The 18,034-nt window shown below is 35.1% G+C and overlaps 1 protein-coding gene across 1 annotated transcript; it reads left to right on the top strand.

The window, feature by feature from the left end:
• Window positions 1-160: 160 nt before the first annotated feature.
• On the top strand, window positions 161-1,293 carry LOC149148503 (early light-induced protein 2, chloroplastic-like). The gene is made up of 3 exons (XM_089437870.1): window positions 161-481; window positions 632-709; window positions 799-1,293. The coding sequence occupies exons 1-3, from the start codon at window positions 341-343 to the stop codon at window positions 1,144-1,146; spliced, it is 567 nt and encodes a 188-aa protein (XP_089293996.1). The 5' UTR covers window positions 161-340; the 3' UTR covers window positions 1,147-1,293.
• Window positions 1,294-18,034: the final 16,741 nt, after the last annotated feature.

Below are 18,034 nucleotides of genomic sequence, written 5' to 3'. Positions count from 1 at the left end.
GCGGTCATTCGAGGATCTACGTCTCTATACTTGTATCCAACCACGTGGAAACATATTCTGACGAACAGAAACCTCGACTTGGTTCGAGGGTTGCCGTTAAATTAATTCGCCCAGAATTTCCATGATAGCCTCACTCCATTATATATAGGTATCACAACAAACAGCCCTGCAGCCTCAACACGGATCAATAGTGGCTATTCTTCTATATTAATTACTTACTTCATCCAATCATGGTCTTGCTGTTGCCGGAGTTCATATAAATTGGGTTTATTCTCATACTTAGTATTCATTTAAATTGGATTTGTTCTCATACATAACATTCATTTATTATTATATTGCAATGGCCGCTGTGAATGCATCATTAATGGCCATGAAGGGAACATCCCTCCAACAATGGAGGCAAGCGGAGAGGTCAACAGGTTTTGGTGAAACGAGAAATACTGTTATGCAGGGGGGCCTTCGAGTGAAGTGTATGGCAGAGGTAACTGTCAGTATACCTTTTTGCTTACTGTCAGTATACCCAATATCGTTGTTCTTTCTGTATATAGATGAATTTAATTACATGCTGAACAATAGTACCGTATGTCATGGAATTGACAATATCGTCTGGGTTCTTCAATTAAATTTGCAGGCAGATCCGCAGCCAAAGGAATCTGTCACGCCCTCCACTCAGTCTACAATCCCAATTTCTCCTCGTTCTCCTAAAAAGGTAAGCGAGTTGGAGCTCACTTTTACATACAATAAGCGAATTAGTATTCATGTGATCATGCGCTGAAATAAATAGCTGCATTAATGCAGGTTAGCACCAAGTTTGGAGACGTTTTTGCTTTCGGTGGGCCTGCACCAGAGACCATAAATGGGAGACTAGCCATGCTCGGATTCGTCTCAGCTCTCGGGGTGGAGATTGCTAGTGGCAGGGACGTCTTCTCTCAGCTCGCCAGTGGAGGAGTTCCACTGTTTCTTGGAAGTGCGGTTCTCCTAACGCTCGCTTCGGTGATACCCATGTTCAAGGGAGTCTCCACAGAGAGCAAATCACAAGCAATAATGTCTTCTGGAGCAGAGATGTGGAATGGGCGTTTTGCCATGATTGGCCTCATAGCCTTGGCCTTAACTGAATACTTGAAAGGAGGTCCTCTCATCTCTTGATCATCATAACCTCAGACTTCCTTCAGTGTATGATGTAGTCATACCCAAGTTGTATTTGCTCTTCTTCCAAGCCAAGCACTGTAACAACTTTTTGGGTAAATACTATCATATTTGAGAGTTATCTCTCTCTTTGATTCAAATGTTTACACAATGAATATCATTTAAAATATAAGATTGTTTCCATCTTTGCATTATTAACAATACTCCTAGGAGTACTATACTCTTTTGTAATGCATTTCTTGAATATTCTTGCAAGAGGATGCCTGTGAAAAATCAGCAATTCCGTTATTGACAAATTTTGCGAGAAAAAAAATTAATCGCCGAACAAAAATTCCACCCCAACCTCGTGGACAAGACAAATTAACATCTACTGCCCTCCTCTTAGATAGGCACTTCTAATGATTCCACAGGGATCGTTGCGAGGTTAAATCATTCCTTACTAGATGACAAGAGCTAACCAGCCTGCCATAGGGCATTTAATGGCTCTATGGTTGCTGGTTCACATGGATGATCGTTGCGAGGTTAAATCATTCCTTACTAGATGACAAGAGCTAACCAGCCTGCCATAGGGCATTTAATGGCTCTATGGTTGCTGGTTCACATGGATGATGGTCATACATAGTAAGGCAAAGATCAGGGAGTGGTGGTTGTTTTCAGACTGATGTGTTGGTCGACTACTCCGTTTGTCTAACGGCGTTCGTCTCCCTCCCGTCCAATACTGTTCCTTTTACATTTATCGATAGAAAGTGCAGGTTGTCCTGATCCGTGTGACAGGAGATGAGGATCACAAGGTCAGCCGTCGATTAGAAGTAGACTTTCGACGGTATAGATCTAAACGTGTGGGCGTGCAATTGAAATTTGAATTAAATGATAAATTAAAAAAAGAACGACGATTGTAAATAAAAAGGAACTCGATTCTACGACAATGACAAAATCCTTGTTATGTTTTGAATCTGCAGAGCGGATGAAAAGTAAAAGAGATGGCGAGTACGAAGAAGACAAAGAGCTCAGGTCTGGGAGGACCTTAAATTCTCTGTTACTGTGCTTTTTTTTATTATGAAGAAACTTTTTCTTAGGTTTTTCATCCCTCCGCCCAATTCAAGTCAATTTTTAGGCTCAGGTGCCTCACTCAAGTCAAGTCAATACACTCAAAGCTCTGTAATTGTCTTCCAATTTCCCAAATCGATTTCTGCATTTTTCATTTTCCTTGTTTTGTATCTCCAACTCAGCGTTTGACGAAGGATGGAGTTTGCCAAAACTACAACGTTGTGATTTTCTCACTTTATATCTAGTTATCACAATCACCTAGAATACGCATCCAAGTTTATGCCAATCAAAACTGCTATTTCCGAAGAAAGACCAAGTTTCAACGTGAACGCAACTTTTCACGACTCTAGAGATCATTGGAGATACATTTTGTTAGAGTTATAATTGAATAACCAAGTTAAATAGGCATTAATATTATTTTAAAATATTTTCAACAAGACCATCGCATATATAACAAATGGCATGTATTACATTCTATAATTCAATATTATGCCAGTGTTTTAAAGAATGAAAGTTAGTGGTAAAATATATATTTTATTTGAAATAAAAGCTATCATAATTTTTTCTTAAATATTAAATAAATTTTTTTATGTTATTTATATAAAATATATGTGTATTTTAAAGATTAATATACTAAAGAAAAGAAAAAGTGGTACTTAATTAGAGATTTTAAATATGAAATTTCAAATAAGATGATATTATTTTCTGTTGACAAATTTAGTATAGAGAAAAGAAAAAGGTTGTAAGGTTAAATAATTTTATATTAAAAATAATAAAATAATAATTATATTAAAAAGATAAAATAAATATAATTTATTTAAAATAAAATTACATATATATATATATATATATTAATTTCAAAGTAAATTAAAATTTATATTAAATTTAATTGAGTTTAATTAACATATTTTGAAATCATATTAATAAAATTGTTTAAAATAATTGTTAAAATATATTTTATATTTTTTATAAAGTATAAAAGATTATATTAAATTCGTATTAAAAGGAAAATGAGAAGAAGTTGTGCTAATAAAATATTGATAATGAGGAAGGCATAAACTTGAAATCCTTAATATTAACAAATTAATGAAGAAATAGAAGGGTGAGTCATTTTTTTTTTAAATTAATTTTTTCAATCTATAAAAGACAGTTTATTTTGATAATTAATATTATTTTTTATTAATCTTACAGTTATATAATAAATTTTATATTATTTTAATGAAATGATACGTTATCTAATTTTAAGATTATAAACAAGATAGGCACCAAATTAGTGTATAAGACCTCTTATTTTTGGGACAAAGGATGCACCTTTGCACAAAGATTTGATTGCTAAAGTCTATGAGGCATCCCCTCTTGCTTTGAACCTTTGACCTCTTACTAGGAAACACATGCCCTTAACCATTAATAAACAAATTCATAAATTATAGATTAATTATTTTCTTTGGTGTTTTTTTCTCTAACAAGTTTTAGGGTTGACAATAGCACCACCTTCTAAGAATTAAACTATCAAAAAGGGTCCAAACTTCATATAATCCATTTTATCATTAACTGAAATAAATAACATATGTAATATAAAAATTAAAATATTAAAAATATATATAAATATACACCTTCCCTTTTATTATTATTATTAAAATATTTTTAAGTAGATATTGTAATGTAAATACATATATCTACATAGTTATTTGTATTTTTGTTATCATAAATATATATACAATTATTCAATTTTCACGATCATATTATAATTTAAAGTGATTTTTTTGTTACTATTATTATGTATTTAAATTTATTGCAAAACCTAATTTTTTTATTTGTATTTTTCACTAATTTTATTTTGAAATTCAAAGTTAGACCACATCATCATGAGCTTATAATATTTTTGTAAATCTTTATTATAAAGAATGAAAATTATCGTTGTTAAAAAAAAATTATACCATTTTTTAAATTACACATATAAAATATTAAAATAAATTAAATAATTTTATTTTTTTAATAGATTTTCAGATATCGAATTTATTTTTCTAATAATTTTAGTAAATATTAGTAATAAATAAAATTTAAATCTCCACTAATAATGATGAGTTCCAATATTGATTTGACAAATTTTTTTAGTATTTAAAAGAACACTAAAACATTACCAAAATAAAAATATTGAGATCAAAATTTGTAAACTTTTGTAATTGATTTAAATGTATATTTCATTGATAATGAAGTTGCCATAAAAAGGACAATTAAAAATGGAGAAATTGTTAGGAAATTTTATTAAAACTTAACCAATAATAGGTTGTTGATGAGCCAAAATAAAACGTTTGAAAAAATCACTATTGGTGGCCTTTTAACCCCATCCAAAAATCAGAAAGAAGAATATGACATCTCTACAAGAATTTAGAAAGAAAAATAATTCATAGATTTGGAGGACCTTAGACTCTCTTGATAACGTCAAGTTCTATTAATATTGCAATTTATTTTCCTTATTAACCTTCTTTGCTCCTCCTCTACCTCACTCAAGTCAAGTCAATAAACTAGATTTTCAATTTTCCAAACCAACGAGCAATAATACCGTGTTATTGGTTATTTAATACACCAATAGGTATCCCAGCAATACCATGATAGTACTTGATGGCATGCCCACCATACATACATGACCATGGTCATGTCTGACAACTCCAGGGTCCCTCGATTTACCGGCCACTCTGCTCTAGCTTTTTTGGTAGCTTGCTTTACAACTTTGACTCCAGATGTGATCACAAGTGTTGGACGATAAGACAAATCCATTATAACATTCAATGCTAGCTCTGTGCAAAAATTTCAAATGCTATCAGCCTGCCCAAGATTTCAAACTAAAGGGTTTCCCGCAAGATTTTTGAAATGAAATTTCAAACTAAATAGTTGCCCAAAATATTTTTGAAATGAAATGAACCCATGGCAGAATTGTCGTTGAGTTCCTGAATACAAGTTTATCCACGATGTCATTTATGTCATTAATTGGTAGAATCTTGGGGCTAAATACAAGAGATCCAAAATGGTGTGATATTGAATGGGATGCAACAACCGGACCATTGCAGATGAACTATTATCCTCCTTGTCCACAACCATTTCATACAATGGGAATGACTCCTCAGGCAGAATCTACACTCCTCAACCTCCTTTACCAGGGCTGAGTAAAAGGTCTTCATTTTTAGTTGTAGGATGAAAGATGGATTATCGTGCCTTCTATAACCAATTAATTAGTAGTCAATATGGGAGACTTACTACAAGTAATTGTATGATAATGATTTAAGTTGTTGTTTGATGGATTAAATGCTTAGATAAATTATGGTGATTGTTGCTACTTGCAGGTGTTGAGTAATGTAAGATGCATAAGTGTTGTTCTTAGGGTTGTACCGAATAGAAGAAGCAACATGCTCTTTATTACATATCTATGGGGTCCCCCTTCTATGAAAGTCATAAGGCATGCACCAGTGCTGGTAGATTTAGAGCATCCACTATTGTACAAACCACTTATGTGAGGCACAAGAGAAAAGAAGGCTAATAAGGAAATAAAAAACACAATATTAACATAAATTGACGTTATTAAGAGAGTCTAAGGTCCTCCAAACCCGTGAATTATTTTTCTTTCTAAATTCTTGTAGAGATGCCATATTCTTCTTTCCGATTTTTGGATGGGGTTAAAAGACCACCAACAGTGAATCTTTCAAATGTTTTACTTTTTCTCATTAACAAATTATTATTGTAGAATTGAGGCTTCTGTGATCCATAACAAGTATATGATAGGGGTTTCGGCGTAAATCACATTATTTGACAAATGATTGATAATGTGATTTACACCAAAACCCCTATCATATAAATTATTATCGGTTAAGCTTTAATAAAACTTACTAAAAATTTCCCCAATTTTACTTGTCTTCTTTATGGCAACTTCATTATCAATGAAATATACATTTAAATCAATTACAAAAGTTTACAAATTTTGAAATCAATATTTTGATTATGGTAATGTTTTAGTAATTTTTTAAAATACTGGAAAAAATAGTCAAATCAATATTGTAATTCGTTGACGATGGTCAATACTAACAAAATTCACAAACCATTGTGATGCCTAAAATAATCCTCCCCTTAAATAATACGTCTTGTTAAAAGGCCTAATAGGTGGGACCTCTCTTAAAGATATACCTCTCAAATAATATTATTCAAGAAATAACTGATTATGATTAATTGTATGGCATCAGAGCTATGTATTATGGCTTGGATATATATGTGATCATATGGCTTATGGTATGATTGAAGGGTGGTTGAAGTTGTTGTTTAAGAGCATGAGAACAAACATTTTATATAAGATTATAAATTTATGCATTGTGAACATTATGGTAATTGGTATGTGAGTATGTTGTAAAGTTGTGTGTAAATTATATGTGCCATACAACAATTGGATTTCCGATGTTATATATCTTGCACGCCAACTATCAAATATTTCAACCTCTGATTGACATATGTTTGAGTGACATTTTAGCGATTTGTTTTCCGGAATCAATATATCAGAAATCCATAGATTAGTATTGCAACTATTTGTTTTCTGACAACAAACTTTCAATTTAATTAAATGTTACACATTCCAATACAATGCCCATCCCATCGTGCCTTAATGCAGTGTTTTGATTTACGTTGATAGAGTGATGGGGCAAGTGATATGGCTCATTCTAATTGGTTTGATTGATCAGTTCATTGGTTGGCAGCTCTTCTGTGGCATGTTGTAGACCCAAGTCAGTTCCTCAACACGTAAATGTTATACTTTGGAAACTCAATACTTACCTCGCTCTTCTCCGGCATTTACTCTGCCACCCTTCAGTTCTTTTCTCGATGCTTGGAATTTTGAAAACCTTCCAATGCCTTGACTCATTATGCTACAAATATCGTTACCCCACGAGGTTGGTTTCATGAGATGTTGGTAGAAAAGTTCATTGCTTCAATGGTTCAATAACGCGATGTGGAATTGAGTGTATAAACGTAGTTTCTTTTTTACACATTGCACCAGGTATGTATCTACACACCACCATTGTTTTCATGTGAAGCACACAGATTTTTCTTCCTTCCTCTTTCAACCTCTTCCCCTTGAATGTTTGCGAACTATGTATGCATGTTGGTATTTCTTGGGCGATTATAGAATTCATTTGCTAGGTTGTGTGTCTCTTAGGGATCTGTTAGAAAATATTTGCATGGTTTCATAAGCTTAGTCCCTGTACATTAGATACTTGGAGCCTTTGAGGCCTTCGAGCCTTAGGCTAATTGGTTTGGCATTTACTTAGGTGTTACCATAATGGTCATGGTAGTTTATGTGAATGTAGTTGTTAGTTAACAAGTACGAATTAACCCCTACTTACAATATACCAACCCTAACAAAAATGATATTATTTTCTCTCCTCAAGAAATGTCAACACATACTGCTATATTTTGTGTCGGTACGATTTGTGTTTATGGCTAAAAATGGGTTTATTGTTATTATTCCTCATCAAGTGTATTGTTCTTTGTTTACTCTAATTAACTGCATGCAGGAACTCTAGGGCCTCAGGGTCCTGAGCACAAAACCCATGTGAAGGGAATGCATAGGGAATTGCTCAGATTTTCATTTGGTGTGGTCATTGGAAAATCTGAATGCACATTCCAGTTGAATAAACAAACCCACAACTCTGAGGGTTTATATGTTTCTTGAGCCATTATGGTATGGTTTTGTTAAACATTCTTTGAGTCTATTTTAGCCCCTGTCATATTACAATTACCTATGAGGCAACCTGTAAGTGTTTTACTGTCAAATCGTAATGGACCATTACATTAGGGTTCTTGATTCAACCTTATGTTAAAAATTGTATAATTTTGTTGTTGGGATCTTTCAATTATGATGTGTCACTTCGTTTTCATGTCCTCCATTACAGGTTTGTTCTAAAAATCGTAAAATAAAAAAGGTATGGACCCTTCATGTTGTTTCTCTTACTTTTATTTTTTATTACGAAGACTCATGATTTCGTATATATGTTGGCATTTGTTTTTTTGTAAAATAAAAAAGGAGAAAAGCATCTACTTCGAATTGACCATCAAATTTGTTTAAAAGTTCATGTTGTTGCCTGGATTCATCTTTCTGCATACAAAGTTTTTCCCTATCCTTATTTGATTACTTTTTCCCTCTATTTTTTCTTCAAGCTCAGTGTTTCATTCTTGAAATAACAAATGACATTGAATCATTAGTTGCATGTGTGTAATTAGTCATTCATTTCTGCAGAATGAGTTTTTTTAATATGAACAAAGGGAGAGGCAGGCGAAGAAGGACCAAAAATAGAGATCAACATTTTGGTGTAAGAAGGGATAGGAGACCAAGGGTCTCTATCCACTTTGATGCAGATCCCCAAGAACTAAGACAATTACTTAACAATGGTGTTATTAATTTGCTGGGCTAGATAGAACCTCTGTCTATGGTACAATCACAAACAAAACAACCTCCTTTGGTACAACAACCTTTTATAGGCGTTCTTGTTCCCCCACATGTTTCTTCCCTTGTTGTTAACCCAAATAATGACGATTGGGGACCAACGATTTCTGCACAACCTGTGCAATCTATACATGGTTGGCCCACTGTTTTACCACCTAATCCCCCTCACCACTCCCACATATCACACTTACAATATGATGCCTCACGAATAGCTCACACTCCTCCTACAACACCCCTACTACTCATCATACTCCTTTTACACATCAGAATTCTAAGCAGCTTGTAATAATGGTTGGTCCTATTGCTCAACCATCAAAATGCCTAGTCATTCCCATGCCAGTTACCTGTGAACAAGAACAAAACACATAAGCCTCACCCTATGGTTCTTCTCACACACCATCTCACTCAGTCACTTCACACCCACAACAAGAGGAGCAATAAGCAGAATCATCTCCTTCTCATGGGCAAAGGAAATGATCAGGGTTCTTTTTTATGCACTTCAGTTATGCTACAGTACAAGTTACCTTACTTAGCTTGCAGTTGTGTTAATATGTTTATGAGGTGAGGTTATCCGTCTAAACTGATCACTAGATACTATGCTTATCATTTTGACAACTTATCAATTTGAGGAGAATGGTTATATTTATGTGCATATTACGCTTTGTATTTTGTGGTACCACTTGGATATGAGTTTTATGGAGTAGCAAGGAGCATGGAGGTACAAGGAGTCATTTTTGTTTTTAGTTTATGTGATGATTACTTTAATGATGCATTATATGCAGTGGTTGTTTATTTGTGATGGTTAATTCTTATTTGTGTTATATGTTACAACCAACAATTTGATTTGAAATGAAAAAGTTCAACAGATAAATGACACATAATGACTATTTATGATAAAATAAAGAGGAAACTTGATCGAATGGATTATAGAGGGTCCCACCTATTAGAGTCTAGTCTTAATTTAATTATTTTAACAACCTTTAAAATTTTCTCCTCTTATTTATCTAATCAACTTTGATTAGAAAAACTAAAGAAACTAATCATTTTAAGACTAAAGAAAAAATACCAAAACTGCTTGAAGCCTTCTTAAAAGAGGATAAATCTATGAAGGCAAAAGGAGAACTGTTGAGGGAGAGGTATGCTATAACTTCTGGCCACTATTTTTTATAGTTTCTCACAAACTCTGAAGCTAATCCTGATGGTGACAACAAATCTATATCATCTATGGGCAACAAGCTAGGTGAATCCTTTGAAATTAGTAATTATTATTTAGGTATATTGTGTCTTTCTGATTATTTTTGTTATTGTTTGAAGGTCAAGCTAATCTACTGCCAGTGCTAACTACTAGTTAACTACTAGTTATTTGCGGAAAAACAAGTTGGCCACATCTTACTTGCTTGAAGGATTTCATTTTTCTGCTACTCTTGTTTCTTGCTCGAATTATTATATATGATAGCTTTACATTGCAATAGTCTATGATTGGGTTAGTCAAAAGTCTTCACAAAGGATTGAATTTTAGAATTTTGGTTGTCTTTGTCTCATTTCAATAAAAATCGGCCATTGATTCATCAAATACCTGTTTATATACCTCTCTACGTCTGATTTGTTTTATACTATTTCTCAACAATTTACTTAATTTTTTTAGTAGTTTATGCTCTACATGATACAAGGTTGTTGCCCCAATCCTGATTAGCTTACTACCTTGTTTGTAATTATAACAACTTATGTTGTACAAAACCTTGGGCTCTGATTAGTTTGCTACTTTTGTCTAATCTTTCATTTTGAATTTTCTATTTATATGTTGCATATTTCTTTATTTCAATTGTAATTATTGTAGTTAATGTATATACAACTATTTTAATTGCTACTCTGTTTTTCTACACTTGATAAAAATCCAAAAAATTCATAAAATACATAAAATAATCCCACACCCCTTCATATACGAGCTAGCATGTCTCATTATCTCGTTGTGAGAAGATATTCGAGGTAGTTGATTTGTTAATCTTATAATAACATCAACATCTTTTTTGGCGACCATACTAGTGAACGATTCGTTCCCTCAATCTTTTGAAATCTCATTACTTCCATGACAATTCAGTCTCCAGAACAACCTAACCTTGGCTTTTGGATCCATGATCAAACTAACATTGTTCATTCTCTGCTTGATTTTATTTTGAAAAATTCACTTTCCAATGAATAATGTGCTAGGAATTGGGCCATTATTTCCTGAGACATTGAGTTAGAGGAAAGAAGATTAGCTCTACAAAGACGAGTAAGACAATATCCCAATCATTTTTAATCTGATATGTTTAATTCATGACAATACAATCAAATATACAACCTAGTCTTATCCCTCGATTAAATGATTAAAGGAACATTGCCAGTTCCTTGATCGATTATATCTTTAATAACGCACTTACTATCCGGGAACTAAATCATGATTTTGCTTGGAAAACAAATTTTCGCCAGAATCCAACCATTTTTTCTTTCAAAAAAATCCAACCCTTAGGTTGTTTAAATACTTTTTTGATGGTGGAAGTTGATTCAGCACCATCAAAAACCCTCAGGGCACCCAAAAGCATGAAGCTTGACAACTTTAACCTAGATTTCCCCAAAATTTTGCTGGATTTTAATCAAAATCTTGCTGAAATTTGCACTATTTTTCGAGTAAAATTGTGGCCTAGTTAGACTACTCTATTTGTTATTATTAAGGATTTCAAGTTTGTGGCTTCTTCACTATTAATATTTTATTGGGGCAACTTCATCTTAACTTTTTTTTCCTTTAATATGATTTTAATATCTTTTAAATTTTTTAAGAAAATATGATAATATATTTTAACAATTTTATTAATATGATTTCAAAATATGTTAATTAAATTCAAATAATTTTAATATAAATTTAAATTCAAATAATTTAAATATAAATTCAAACTCACTTTGAAAAATAAATAGATAATATATATATATATATATATATATATATAATCAATCAATTATATTTATTTTATTTTTTAATATAATTATTTATTTTATTATTTTTAATAGGGTTTTCTATTATTATTATATCATATTAAATATCACTTTTCCCTTCTTTACTATATTAATCTTTAAAAAACACATATTTTATATAAATAATATAATTTTTTTATTTAATATTTAAAATAAAATTATTATAACCTTTATTCCTAATAAAATATATTTTTGGAGTTGTCTATAATGCGACTTTTTGGAGATTCCGGTGATGGAATCCGGCGAAAAAAATTGAGGTTAAATCTTGATTTGTATTATTTAAAATGGTTTTTTAACTATATATTTGGATTCAGCACCCTAAGAAACCCCTGGGACTCTTTGATTGTGCAGAAACTAGCTATCAAACTTGCGATTCCAATAAATTGCTGCAAGATTTTGACCGGAAAAACCCACCGGAAAAACTTCCAAAAAGTCTCATTATAGACAACTGCTTATTTAAAATGGTTTTTTCCAAAAAGTCTCATTATAGACAACTGCTATATTTTTTACCATTTACGTTTATTCTTTAAAATATTGGGATATAATATAATATTGAATTACATAATGTAATACATGCGAAATGTTGTATATGGGATAGTTATGTTGACAAAGACATTGAATTAAAAGCGAGGTTGATGTTAATTAATCATATAATCACTCAACAACTCAAATCAACATCACCAACGAAAAATGAGCAGAAGTATCGTATCCGTGTATATGATTATGATTATTCCATAGAGTTTAGATTCAGTGAGTAATTTAATTTAATATTCTACGTTAAATTTAAATATTTAAAAATAATATTAATGTTTATTTAACTTTGTTATTCAATTATAAATCCTGAAAAATTGTTGTCGTCGAAACTCAATCTTTGTTAGGAAATAAGTTTTAAAAATGTGAATAACAATGAGACTTGATGTGTTTCTTTTGATTCGTATGAAGATTTAACAACAATATATACTATATTCGATTTGGATTTTGACAAATTTCCAGTAAATTGATATGAAGTGGCAACTTCCACCACAATAGTGAATTTTTTAAATTTTAATGTAAGGTAAAGTCTTTCAAAGAAGGAATTAAAGGGAGGAGGGTGTGTCGAGTGTGGAGATGCGAACGAAGCTCAACGAACTAGACTTTCATAACTCTGGCGGCCATGGCCATGACCAATCACTGAAAGGTAGGTAATTTTGACGGACCAATGCATGTTCCCTTTCGCCATCTGCAAAGTCGTTGTTTCATCAATGCACATTTACCTATCATCGTGACGACTCTTGCTGGGTTTCGACATCAACCATTCATGCTATCTCATGGGTAGACACGTATCCTAATCCTTTTGTGCCATTTAACCAGTTCCAAGGTAAGGGAGTAATTTTTTGGCTGGACAGAGCCAAAGCTCCCGATCTTTCGTCCAGCCTTGTTTTTTGAGATGAGAAATCTCTGAATGTCGTCCTCGCCCAGTCTTCTGGTTTTTTCTGTTCTGGGTTCCTATTTATTGGTCTTCGACCTTCTGGTCTTCGTTTCTGCTGGCGGATATCACGCGCTCCCCTGGGCACGCGCCTGGTAAGAGGTCAATTATCCTTTTTATCCTATACAGTTTGTTGCGTTTCTATGCATCTGTTAAGGAATAAAGTATTGCTTCTGAAGTATAGAGATGGTTTAGTCTGGGGGTGTTGGTATTGTTTAGCTAAATAGCTCTCGCTACGTCGCGTTAATTCTATAGCTCTGGGCCTCTACAAGATAATCCATGGTTTGAATTTCTCCCAACTTGGATTTTGACAAATTTCCAGTAAATTGATATGAAGTGGCAACTTCCACCACAATAGTGAATTTTTTAAATTTTAATGTAAGGTAAAGTCTTTGAAAGAAGGAATTAAAGGGAGGAGGGCGTGTCAAGTGTGGAGATGCGATCGAAGCTCAACGAAGCAAACTTTCACAACTCTGGCGGCCATGGCCATGACCAATCACTGACAGGTAGGTAATTTCGATGTACCAATGCATGTTCCCTTTCGCCATCTGCAAAGCCGTTGTTTCATCAATGCACATTTACCTATCGTCGTGACGACTCTTGCTGGGTTTCGACATCAACCATTCATGCTAGCTCATGGGTAGACACGTATCATAATCCTTTTGTGCCATTTAACCAGTTCCAAGGTAAGGGAGTAATTTTTCGGCTAGACAGAGCCGAAGCTCTCGATCTTTCGTCCAGCCTTGTTTTTTGAGATGAGAACTCTCTGAATGTCGTCCTCGCCCAGTCTTCTATTTTTTCCTGTTCTGGCTTCCTATTTATTGGTCTCCGACCTTCTGGTTTTCGGTTCTGCTGGCGGATATCACGCGCTCCCCTGGGCACGCACCTGGTAAGAGGTCAGTTATCTTTTTTATCCTATACAGTTTGTTGCGTTTCTATGCATCTGTTAAGGAATAAAGTATTGCTTCTGAAGTATAGAGACGGTTTAGTCTAGGGGTGTTGGTATTGTTTTGCTAAATAGCTCTCGCTACGTCACGTTAATTCTATAGCTCTGGGCCTTTACAAGATAATCCATGGTTTGAATTTCTCCCAACTTGGATTTTGACAAATTTCCAGTAAATTGATATGAAGTGGCAACTTCCACCACAATAGTGAATTTTTTTAATTTTAATGTAAGGTAAAGTCTTTGAAAGAAGGAATTAAAGGGAGGAGGGCGTGTCGAGTGTGGAGATGCGATTGAAGCTAAACGAACCAGACTTTCACAACTCTGGCGCCCATGGCCATGACCAATCACTGACATGTAGGTAATTTCGACGGCCAATGCATGTTCCCTTTCGCCATCTGCAAAGCTGCTGTTTCATCAATGCACATTTACCTATCGTCGTGACGACTCTTGCTGGGTTTTGACATCAACCATTCATGCTAGCTCATGGGTAGAGACGTATACTAATCCTTTTGTGCCATTTAACCAGTTCCAAGGTAAGGGAGTAATGTTTTGGCTGGACAGAGCTGAAGCTCCCGATCTTTCGTCCAACCTTGTTTTTTGAGATGAGAACTCTCTAAATGTCGTCCTCGCCCAGTCTTCTGGTTTTTCCTGTTCTGGCTTCCTATTTATTGGTCTCCGACCTTCTGGTTTTCGTTTCTGCTGGCGGATATCACGCGCTCCCCTGGGCACGCGCCTGGTAAGAGGTCAGTTATCTTTTTTATCCTATACAGTTTGTTGCATTTCTATGCATCTGTTAAGGAATAAAGTATTGCTTCTGAAGTATAGAGATGGTTTAGTCTAGGGGTGTTGGTATTGTTTAGCTAAATAGCTCTCGCTACATCGCATTAATTTTATAGCTCTGGGCCTTTACAAGATAATCCATGGTTTGAATTTCTCCCAACTTGGATTTTGACAAATTTCCAGTAAATTGATATGAAGTGGCAACTTCCACCACAATAGTCACTTTTTAAAATTTTAATGTAAGGTAAAGTCTTTGAAAGAAGGAATTAAAGGGAGGAGGGTGTGTCGAGTGTGGAGATGTGATTGAAGCTCAACGAACCAGACTTTCACAACTCTGGCGGCCATGGCCATGACCAATCACTGATAGGTAGGTAATTTCGACGGACCAATGCATGTTCCCTTTTGCCATCTGCAAAGTTGTTGTTTCATCAATGCACATTTACCTATCGTCGTGACGACTCTTGCTGGGTTTCGACATCAACCATTCATGCTAGCTCATGGGTAGACACGTATCCTAATCCTTTTGTGCCATTTAATCAGTTCCAAGGTAAGGGAGTAATTTTTTGGCTGGACAGAGCCGAACCTCCCGATCTTTCGTCTAGCCTTGTTTTTTGAGATGAGAACTCTCTGAATGTCGTCCTCGCCCAGTTTTCTAGTTTTTCCTGTTCTGGCTTCCTATTTATTGGTCTCCGACCTTCTGGTTTTCGTTTCTGCTGGCGGATATCACGCGCTCCCCTGGGAACGCACCTGGTAAGAGGTTAGTTATCTTTTTTATCCTATACAGTTTGTTGCGTTTCTATGCATCTGTTAAGGAATAAAGTAGTGCTTCTGAAGTATATAGATGGTTTAGCCTAGGGGTGTTGGTATTGTTTAGCTAAATAGCTCTCGCTACGTCGCGTTAATTCTATAGCTCTGGGCCTTTACAAGATAATCCATGGTTTGAATTTCTCCCAACTTGGATTTTGACAAATTTCCAGTAAATTGATATGAAGTGGCAACTTCCACCACAATAGTGATTTTTTTTAATTTTAATGTAAGGTAAAGTCTTTGAAAGAAGGAATTAAAGGGAGGAGGGCGTGTCGAGTGTGGAGATGCGATCGAAGCTCAACAAACCAGACTTTCACAACTCTGGCGGCCATGGCCATGACCAATCACTGACAGGTAGGTAATTTTGACGGACCAATGCATGTTCCCTTTCGCCATCTGCAAAGCCGCTGTTTCATCAATGCACATTTTCCTATCGTCGTGACGACTCTTGCTGGGTTTCGACATCAACCATTCATTCTAGCTCATGGGTAGAGACGTATACTAATCCTTTTGTGCCATTTAACTAGTTCCAAGGTAAGGGAGTAATGTTTTGGCTGGACAGAGCCGACGCTCCCGATCTTTCATCCAACCTTGTTTTTTGAGATGAGAACTCTCTGAATGTCGTCCTCGCCTAGTCTTCTGGTTTTTCCTGTTCTGGCTTCCTATTTATTGGTCTCCGACCTTCTGGTTTTCATTTCTGCTGGCGGATATCACGCGCTCCCCTCGGCACGCGCCTGGTAAGAGGTCAGTTATCTTTTTTATCCTATACAGTTTGTTGCATTTCTGTGCATCTGTTAAGGAATAAAGTATTGCTTCTGAAGTATAGAGATGGCTTAGTCTGGGGGTGTTGGTATTATTTAGCTAAATAGCTCTCACTATGTCGCGTTAAGTCTATAGCTCTAGGCCTTTACAAGATAATCCATGGTTTGAATTTCTCCCAACTTGGATTTTGACAAATTTCCAATAAATTGATATGAAGTGGCAACTTCCACCACAATAGTCACTTTTTAAAATTTTAATGTAAGGTAAAGTCTTTGAAAGAAGGAATTAAAGGGAGGAGGGCGTGTCGAGTGTGGAGATGCGATTGAAGCTCAACGAACCAGACTTTCACAACTCTGGCGGCCATGGCCATGACCAATCACTGACAAGTAGGTAATTTCAACGGACCAATGCATGTTCCCTTTTGCCATCTGCAAAACCGTTGTTTCATCAATGCACATTTACCTATCGCCGTGACGACTCTTGCTGGGTTTCGACATCAACCATTCATGCTAGCTCATGGGTAGACACGTATCCTAATCCTTTTGTGCCATTTAACCAGTTCCAAGGTAAGGGAGTAATTTTTTGGCTGGACAGAGCCGAAGCTCCCGATCTTTCGTCCAGCCTTGTTTTTTGAGATGAGAACTCTCTGAATGTCGTCCTCGCCCAGTCTTCTGGTTTTTCCTGTTCTGGCTTCCTATTTATTGGTCACCGACCTTTTGGTTTTCGTTTCTGCTGGCGGATATCACGCTCTCCCCTGGGCACGCACCTGGTAAGAGGTCAATTATCTTTTTTATCCTATACTGTTTGTTGCGTTTCTATGCATCTGTTAAGGAATAAAGTATTGCTTCTGAAGTATAGAGATGGTTTAGTCTGGGGTTGTTGGTATTGTTTAGCTAAATAGCTCTCGCTACGTCGCGTTAATTCTATAGCTCTGGGTCTTTACAAGATAATCCATGGTTTGAATTTCTCCCAACTTTGATTTTGACAAATTTCCAGTAATTTGATATGAAGTGGCAACCTCCACCACAATAGTGAATTTTTTAAAATTTAATGTAAGGTAAAGTCTTTGAAAGAAGGAATTAAAGGGAGGAGGGCATGTCGAGTGTGGAGATGCGATCAAAGCTCAACGAACCAGAATTTCACAACTCTGGCAGCCATGGCCATGACCAATCACTGACAGGTAGGTAATTTCGACGGACCAATGCATGTTCCCTTTTGCCATCTGCAAAGTCGTTGTTTCATAAATGCACATTTACCTATCGTCGTGACGAATCTTGCTAGGTTTCGACATCAACCATTCATGCTAGCTCATGGGTAGACATGTATCCTAATCCTTTTGTGCCATTTAACCAGTTCCAAGTTGAGGGAGTATTTTTTTGGCTGGAGAGAGCCGAAGCTCCCGATCTTTCGGCCAGCCTTGTTTTTTGAGATGAGAACTCTCTGAATGTCGTCCTCGCCCAGTCTTCTAGTTTTTCCTGTTCTGGCTTCCTATTTATTGGTCTACGACCTTATGGTTTTCGTTTCTGCTGGCGGATATCACGCGTTCCCCTGGGCACGCACCTGGTAAGAGGACAATTATCTTTTTTATCCT

Source organism: Pinus tabuliformis, chromosome 9, assembly GCF_031772625.1.
Source record: "Pinus tabuliformis cultivar Carrire ecotype Pingquan chromosome 9, CPIR1, whole genome shotgun sequence".
Taxonomy (NCBI): Eukaryota; Viridiplantae; Streptophyta; class Pinopsida; order Pinales; family Pinaceae; genus Pinus; species Pinus tabuliformis.
The sequence above is the reverse complement of the archived record's forward strand: the minus strand, read 5'-3'. Positions and strand labels throughout refer to the sequence as shown.